The sequence below is a fragment of the Schistocerca serialis genome, chromosome 6 (assembly GCF_023864345.2).
Source record: "Schistocerca serialis cubense isolate TAMUIC-IGC-003099 chromosome 6, iqSchSeri2.2, whole genome shotgun sequence".
Taxonomy (NCBI): Eukaryota; Metazoa; Arthropoda; class Insecta; order Orthoptera; family Acrididae; genus Schistocerca; species Schistocerca serialis.
Window position 1 is genome coordinate 646,548,176 of NC_064643.1, and position 9,165 is coordinate 646,557,340.

At 38.8% G+C, this 9,165-nt stretch overlaps 1 protein-coding gene across 1 annotated transcript; it reads right to left on the reverse strand.

The window, feature by feature from the left end:
- Positions 1-354: 354 nt before the first annotated feature.
- On the reverse strand, positions 355-6,057 carry LOC126485011 (spermatogenesis-associated protein 17). The gene is made up of 3 exons (XM_050108616.1): positions 6,024-6,057; positions 5,328-5,951; positions 355-428 (listed from the first exon to the last, which is right to left on the reverse strand). The coding sequence occupies exons 1-3, from the start codon at positions 6,055-6,057 to the stop codon at positions 355-357; spliced, it is 732 nt and encodes a 243-aa protein (XP_049964573.1).
- Positions 6,058-9,165: the final 3,108 nt, after the last annotated feature.

Sequence of the window (9,165 nt, forward strand, 5' to 3'; positions counted from 1 at the left end):
GGATGACAAAGCTAACATTTTTACACCAAAGTAAATTTTTCTTTTTCATGGATTGTGGTATAATCAGCAATATTTTAGTGTTACTAGGCGTATCTTTATCGGTTTTTGTCCCAAAAAGTCCGGACAGTTTCCACACTTGTTATAAGAAATGATGTGAGAACGGAGGCAACGCCGAAATGTCCTGTTACATGATTTTATGCATGACCTGGTACATTTCCGCTTATAGTACTTATTGTTAAGTGTCTGAACTTTGGCTCAATCTGTAAGAAAACTCGGGGAATGCGCTTTACATATTTGTTGTGAATATTGCATCTATGTACTTACATAACCAATGACGTTACGTGTGTGTGCAGATCATTCAGAATTTACTTCAGATTTTGTTATAGGATCAAATAGTAAGAAATGGTTTTTCTTCTTTTCAATATGATCTAAAAATAAGTTCCATAAAATAGGGTTACTTGAAACAGTGGGGGAAGTTGAAACGATATGCAGTTATCTTGTTTCTAATATTGCCATCGTCGTGTGGGTAATATACCTAACTGTTTTGTGTATGATTCTGAACCAACATACGACTAACAGTAACTTCAGCCAGAAACTGAGATAAATGAATCAAGTTACCATCTGTACATATCGTTTATGTTGCTGACGATTTTAGACCTGAAAATTTTTCTTTGAAAAATTTTTTCTACGAGCCAACATATGAAATTCCTGGCAATTTCATGAAAACATATGCATAGACTATCCTGTTTCTGATGATATCACATTGATAATTCTTTGTTACCTCCTCAGGGTTGTTTAAATTTCTTTCTTTAAACATAATTCTGTGCCCATTAGTGGGGTACTTTGGAACAACTACAAATGTTTCATTTTCACTCAAAAGTATTGATGAAGATGATCACTGTTGCGTTGACTACAGTACAGTAATGCTCGAGAATTGAGAATAAATATCGCCGAGGAAAAAAGTCACATTATATAATTTTTCAGAATTTGACAATGCAAATGTGATTTTATTTTATTGTAGTGTCCCTCAAGTGCAATGAAGGCTCAAAGAAGGAAGTTTCAAAGGGATTTGTTGATCAGATTAAAAAAAAAAAAAAGAAATGTTGGTGGCTGTGGCTTTCTGTAGTCATCAATAGTGTGAAGCAATTTAAAGCGCCATAGCTGCCACCGCATGTGACGGAAGTGTTCAGTCCTTCATTCTACTACAGTAATTAATAATATAATAAAATAATTTCACAGCAAAATTATTTTTATAGCTTTTTAAAAACTTGTCTACATTGTTGCTACTTACACCTGACGTTTTTACATTATGATTTAACATAAGAAACGGAAATGTTTCAAGAAACCACCTACCATTTTCCTGTAAGTAATAGTAAATATTGATCGATATGTTTATTACCTATTGGCAAACCCAATTGGGAGAATGTTTCAAAGTTTGAAACACATTTTATTATGTGTACGTTCATTGTTGTGGTGCAGGATGGCTTCAGAGTTCAAAAGTGTTTTAAGTAACTCCCAAAGACGATACCTCTCATCTAGACAAGGTTAAATGCGGCCCGAGTCTTTGATACGAATGCACTGTCACACATGGTCACGGATGTACGATGGATATCCTAGTTCACAACTTTTGAAGTAACAGAGCACAATACAATTTTGGTCTAATAGCTTGAAAAAAAAATGGTTCAAATGGCTCTGAGCACTATGGGACTCAACTGCTGAGGTCATTAGTCCCCTAGAACTTAGAACTAGTTAAACCTAACTAACCTAAGGACATCACAAACATCCATGCTCGAGGCAGGATTCGAACCTGCGACCGTAGCGGTCTTGCGGTTCCAGACTGCAGCGCCTTTAACCGCACGGCCACTTCGGCCGGCTAATAGCTTGAACATTCAGGGTTTCACAATCAGTTTCATATTTTTGTAGCACCATGGGATTTCGTAACAGTCCCCAGACCGTCCTAGTGATCATATGCTACAGTCTATATATTCTGTTTCTGCTATACAAGATGGCAAAATTTCCATTTTCTTGCCTGAGGAGTGCTTCATCCACACCTTACTCTCGTTCTATGACCTGTAAATTATTTCCCTTATGCTTATCAATCGCAAATAATGAAGTGAAAAGATTTGCATCGAGAATCACTAGAATCTCGTGGTAATAATAAATCTCTTATCTCGGCTAGTGAGGGCATGCGGAGGATGTCGTATCCGTAAATCCATGATCAATATAAGGAAACAATCTGTATAATGTTTTAAATGCCTTCGTGATGGTTCTAAATTCGTGCCGTTACAGTTCACAGGTTTTCTGTTAATACTGAGTGCGAGAATTAAAGCAAAACACCAAATTTTCATAATTTTATAATTAATGGTATCTAAACGATATTTTTTCAAAATCATTACAACACATGTAGCCTATGTGCTAGCGAGTGTTTTTGAGTACACGAAACAGTTCAGTTTCTCTATGATTATTTCTGAATTATTAAATACAGTGAATCCACCTTCATGGTGGCAGACGCGCGCAGACCGTAAATATCCATGTGTCGCTGTTGCCACAGTATTTCGAGGCAGCGCAGTATATTTCCAAGGTTTATGATGTTCTCAATACCATAGCGCATCCTCGAAATGGTGTCAAAAGTATTGACCGTCTAGCAGCCGCTTTAGTTTAAATTCATTAAAGTCTATGTGGCTTACTTGCCTCTTAACACAAGTATCAAGTTTTATATGTAAAAGCCGATCACAATCGACTTGGACTGCAAAAGTAAACAAGTATAAAATGGAAGGCTACTTTGATGGTATTGCGTAAAGTCATTTAAAAAGTATTCAGAGTTCCCAACAATCTACATTGGGCTTTGGAAGAAGAATAAGACTTCTGAGGCAACCTTTCAACAAGGTCAGCAATCTTACAATGCGGGTCCCGTCTTATAATTTGTTCAAGTGTGTTAGACACATACCAAATAGGATGAATATATGGTATTGAACATATTCGAAGAAATCACAGGTTCTTTGACTCATAGCAGAACATCGCAACATACTGAAAAACTTGGATTGACAGACGCTTTAAGATGGATACCAATTATACTATGAAAGTTTACTTACAAAATTCCGATCGCCTGAAGAGTGAAAAATCTAGGAATTTAGTACAGACCCTATGAATCATTCTCGTAGGGAACGCACAGAAAAGATTACACCAACATGCTCAAAGGTATTTAAGCAGTCATTCTTTCAGCACTTCATACGCGAATGGAATGCTAGCAACTGCAATAGGTGAGACAACGGAAAGTACCCCCTGTCATGCACTTCTCAGAGGTTTGCAGAATGTGGACATAGATGAACCTGCTAGGACTTCATAGTATTCTAATTTACGTAAAAGGATATTGTGATTTACGCAAACAAATACATCTGAGAGATCATGAATAAACTTAGTAGCCTCTAATTTATTGTCTAATGAATGAAGTACATTTTAGAAACCTAAATTGTGATTTTCACAATACGTTGTTCATAGTAATAATCTGCTTGTGAGTTTCGAGAAAATTATTGATGATTTCTGTTTGACGTCATGGATGTTCACAGGGGACCAAATGAACATGATTTTGTACTAGACTGGTTCCCAATTTGTTCCAATAGTAATTGAAGTAAAAATAAAATTTAAAAAATACGTGATTCGCCGTTGCCACAATGAGTTGTCACTGTAAACGTAAAAAGGGTATGGCTTCTTTGAAAATATACTGAATTTATTTATTACTTTCCGTCAGCTGTATAACGAAGTGGTGATTCAGAATTTCTTTTCACTGACTTCATTAAGAGTATAAATTTATTAATCACCGGTATTTGTGACATTAGTGAATGTACAACTGACATAACTACTGTCAGGACATAATTTATTTCGCATAATAGTTTGCTCATGGGTCTATAAAAAAAACAGCAAGCATTTTTACGTTCGGGGGTCTACCACAGAGCCTAGCCACACCATTTCTAGTCATTATTCTGACTAAGGTCTTTTTGCCAATGTCTCACGTGCAGAATTACAACGTTACTTGTCAGATTTGACCAGTGACGTATGAATCATGGGACATGTGTCGTAAACATTGTGGCAATTTTTTTCATCAGTGTGTCACCACAACGAGGTGTTTTGCTTTCATATTCGTTGTCTTCGCTGTCAACCGAACTGTGACAATATGCACCAAAATGTCCCATCACAGCACTGATATTACTTGTCGTCGGATTTGATCAGTGGCGTATGGAACATGGAACATATATCGTAAACAACATGGCGACTATAAAGTGATATCGGTGGCAATTTTTTTCAAACGGGCTAAGTTACATATCAGTTTGTCGGCACAACGAGGTGTTTTGCTTCCATATTCGTTGGCTTTGCTATCAACCGAACTGTAACAATACGCACCAAAATGTCGCATCACAGCTGTCATTAACATTACTTCACTGGTCAAAACCGAAGACTAGTATCTAATATTCCTGTTGACCCAAATTATTTTGGATTTACATCTTTGCGTTTATAGTGAAATATCCTTAATTTATTTTTTCCAGCATTTGCGATGCACAATTTTATGTGACTAGTAATAACAAAGGCTTGTTAGAAAGCAAGTAGGTATGAATAGCAAAATATTGATAGCTGAGTATTAAATGTCATTTTTTCATATGATGAGTGATGTACAGTAATGATAGCCATGTAATTTTCCTCTTATACATATTTTTTAATTTCTTTTTTCACATGAGAGGTTTCTGTTGAACTGTAAATCATTAACGATCTGGTACAAAAAACGACAGTAATCATGGCAAAATGACCATCACACCAGGGTATCCTTTACTCATTTCATAATGAACTAGGAAACTGTGTCTCTTCGGTGACACAGACGCAAAGTAGAACGACAAGAGGTTTCGGTAGAAATACAGGCTTCCCAAAAACTTATGCTCGTAATTGCACCATTCAGTAGTGCTACTGTGACAATACATTAGCCTTAATTCTACAATAAAGCACATAACTGACTTAAGGTTTCCAGTTTTGTATCTTTCATGGAGAAGAATTATTACATCTCTTTAAGAAAATTTCCAGAGCACATGTTAAGGGGCAAAAGGAATCTTTATCGTACACCTTAATTTTATCAAATAATTCTATTGGACGTAAAATATTGACGAAATCGTTGTCACACACGTTCTTGGCAGGATCAGTTTCCCTGAGATTGAACTTCGCAGGTTGGTATTGGGCTTGCTTCATAATTAGATGATTGTCATTGTATCTGACGCGTGGAAAAGAAAATCGGTTAACTTTAGGTTGAACACACTTAATTCTGTTTGAGGGGTCTTCGTATTTACCCTGACGAATCACGCTGGTATTATGCAGCTTTTCAATTTCTTTGCCATAATCAATTCCATACTTCAGGGCGAGTGAAGATGAAATCATCTTACTGGCTTGTTTCCTCTGAGCACGTAAAAGTTTCACATATTTTGTATAAGAAAGACTTTTAAGTTGTTTCTCAATGGCCGATAGTTCTGTGCCTGTATTTTTACTATATATACCGCGTTGATTGGTAGTTCTCACCAAATGATGTAGTTTAAACAAAATAAACAGCACCCACTGCTTAGCTTCATTCTCAAGCACATCCATTACCGCTGTTTCGAATCTGTCGTTATTCTGTTGCATCTTGTCGAGTAATTCTGCGTCCTTTTCTACCGCCTCTTTAACTCTTGCTTTGAACTCGTAATAATTGAAGATTCGTGTTCGAACAACATAACCTCGCCATATTTTCTGTATTTGTGTTGCCGATGTACAGTAATGCTGCCAGTACATATCGTTTACCGCTTTCTGGAGGAGATGCATATACAATTTTCTGCCAACATACCCGCGCCAGTGTCTCTGAATAGTTACTGCAGCAGCATTTAACCGACGAATATGCTGTCTTTCTAGGAATCCGCGCACTGTTTTTTGAATAGTTAAAGCTGAAACATATTCAGCTCTTCTGTTTTCTTCAGCTTCATCTTCTCTCTTCTGGATCTCTTTATATATTGTACTTGCGTCTTGAATGTAAGGGAAAACAGATGCCATAGTGCACCGGTACTAAACTGCGGTAGCTGAAATTATGTTCAAGCAACGATGTACTGCGATTCGTACTACGAATAGGAAGAAAATTTGTGCAAGGTATATGAAATCTCAGAATTTAATGTGCTTCTAATCACGATGCCTGTAGCGAACGCCAACTTCAGTATGACTATACACTCACACCATGTACGTGGTGTTCCAACACATCACAATAAAAATTTCAAAGATATTGTATTTGACGTTGTTTGCAAAGACTTCTACAACGAATAAAACATTAAATAATCTTTGAGACTGCCCTGTATGCAGTACTGTAATTTACGTAATGAAACATAGCATCATATAAAGATATTCATGAAGGGCCAAAATAAAACAACCAGGAAAGCTATTATAGGTAAGCAAAAATTGAAGTAAATTTATTTCGCTTCGGAACTATGAGATGAATACAAAATAGCTAGCAGCAGGGCCATCTTACCGGACGATACGTTAGAACCAGCCACGTTCAAGTCCTTCAAGCATGTTGAGTTATAGGTGGAAAATAAAAATGGCGAGGCTCATTTCATTTAGCCATTGCAACTAAAGAAAACATGTACGAGAGACTACGAGTCGGGTAAACACCAGCAGCAAGAGATGAACCAAAGAGGCAGCTTCCAGCAACCAAGATCTACACTTATAACCTGCACACAAATTGGGAGAAACATCGTAAGGCCGGCCGCTGTGACGGAGCGGTTCTAGGCGCTTCAGTCCGGAACCGCGCTGCTGCTACGGTCGAAGGTTCGAATCCTGCCTCGGGTATGGATGTGTGTGATGTCCGTAGGTTAGTTGGGTTTAAGTAGTTCTAAGTCTAGGGGACCGATGACATCATATGTTAAGTCCCATAGTGCTTGGAGCCATTTTTGAAACATCGAAAGAAAGATCTGGGCCTACATTAGCGAAGATTTGAAGATCCACAAGAATTAAGAAAACATCGGATTCTAGCTCTGATTATTTTTACAGATAAGCGGCAATGGAATGTGACAATGATTCCACTTAAGATAATAATGAGTAATAATCGCCAGGAAAGTAGAATAAAGTATTATGTGTACGAACATTGTACAGTCGATCACTAATAAGCTTGTAGAGATTGAAATATTGTTTACGACTGAACCGCTACTATGCAAGCAACGTACCAAATAGTTTCGTATACACGCCCTCTGCGAACTGCCAATTCTAAAGCCGGCCGCTGTGTCCGAGTGGTTCTAGGCGCTTCAGTCTGGAACAGCGCGACCGCTACCCTCGGGCATGGATGTGTGTGACGTCCTTAGGTTGTTAGGTTTAAGCAATTCTAAGTTCTAGGGGACTGATGACCTCAGATGTTAAGTCGCATTGGGCTCTGAGTCATTTGAATCAATTCTAAAAGCACGCGCTTGGAGTACTCAAGCGGTGGGCGTGGTATGGGGGGGGGGGGGGGGGAGACTTCCAGGGCTAGGTGTCGAAGTGTGACTGTAGTGTCCGCCACAGTAACGCCTATCTTCGCGTGGAGTGTGCCGTTTTCTTTTTTCTTCACGTGCCAAGCTAATATAGGCGTTGACAGTCGTGTGCTACGCTTGCAAGTGTGTAGTTTTGAATATCATGTCCTCAAGAAAGTTAAAGATCGTGCTGCTGCTTGTGCCGCATATGTTTATTTGAGCTTATAAAAGCATAAAGAGAGACGAATAGCGGTATGGCTTAAAAGGCGACGAGAGATTAGATATCGTTATGGATATATGCCTCTATTACGTCACCACCTCCGTGAAAATGCTCTTGCTGATTGTAATAATGATTTATGGATGGACAATGGCACATTCGAATAATTTTAGCTTAATTACGCCGATGACACCGAAACAAGATATCGTTTGGCTGCATGCTCACCTCCACGTGAACGTTTGGCAGCCACGTTCCGTTGCCTGCAACTGGATGGTAATTCAAGACGTTTAGTTCTCTACTTCAATTTCTGCAACGTCGTTTTATTAGATAACACGACAAACTTGTCGATTATTTTACACATAACTAAATGAAGAATTTTTAAAGGTAAATAGACACTTTTATTCAAGTAATTAAAAAACAGATATCTGCAAGTAAATAATGCACAGTTAATAAAAACTAGCACTTTATTTTCAAAACAATAAACGGTTTTCACAGACCGACAATTTTCGCTTTAGAGAGGCGAAAGTTTTAACAGTGAATGTAAACTGCAAATAATTTCTTAGAGATGCAAAAGTACCTTAATCGAAAAACGGAACAAGTGATTCTTGATTGTTCTGCGCCTGTGGTTTTTTAATTGTTGTTAACTGGCTGTGCAGAGATCATTGTAGCACTCTAGCAGTTTCAGATTGCACATGGAGCCGGAATTTTGATTCGTACTGCTTGCTGGTAAGTAATATACGCTCTGAAAACAATCTAAGAACCAACAAATGAGTATAACTTCATAAAAATTGGATGATTTATTGAAGAGAAAGGGCGTCACAAACTTGGCAAGTCAATAACATGTTGTTTCATCTCTGGCCCTTATGCAAGCATTTACTCGTCTTGGCACTGATTTACAGAGTGAGGGATATTGTGCCAATTCTGTCCAGATGGCGCGTTAGACCGTCAAATTTCCAAGATGGTTGCAGCACCCTGCCCATTAAGCTCCAAACGTTCTCAGTCGGAGATAGTTTCAGTGACCATGCTGGCCATGGTAGGTTTGGCAAGCACAAAGACAAGCAGTAGAAGCTCATGCCATGTGTGGACGGCCATTACCTTCTTGAAACGTAAGCCCAAGATGGCTTGCTATGAAGGGCAACAAAATGGGGTGCAGAATATCTTAGACGTACCGCTTTGCAGTAAGCGTGCTGCGGATGAGAACGAAGGGGATCCTGCTATGAAGAGAAATGGCACCCCAGTCCATCACTCCTGGTCGTCGGGCCATACTGTAGGCGACAGTCAGGTTGGTATCCCACCGCTGTCTGTGGGGTCTCCAGAGACGTCTTCGGCCTGGAATCTCATTGACTTCAGTGATGAGTGCTACTTGGAACTGAGCCCTGGTGAACAGTGAAGAGTGACTGGAGACGCCCCAGATACCGGTGGGATACCAACCTGACTGTTGCACACCGTGCT

Bases quoted from the DNA above. Each gene is read 5' to 3' on its own strand.
- LOC126485011 (XM_050108616.1), bottom strand. From the start codon at position 6,057: ATGGCATCTGTTTTCCCTTACATTCAAGACGCAA. The intron at 5,952-6,023 runs GTACAATATATA...AATATGTTTCAG, and splicing joins CCCTTACATTCAAGACGCAA to CTTTAACTATTCAAAAAACA. The intron at 429-5,327 runs GTAAATACGAAG...ACTTATTTTTAG, and splicing joins TACCAGCGTGATTCGTCAGG to ATCATATTGAAAAGAAGAAA.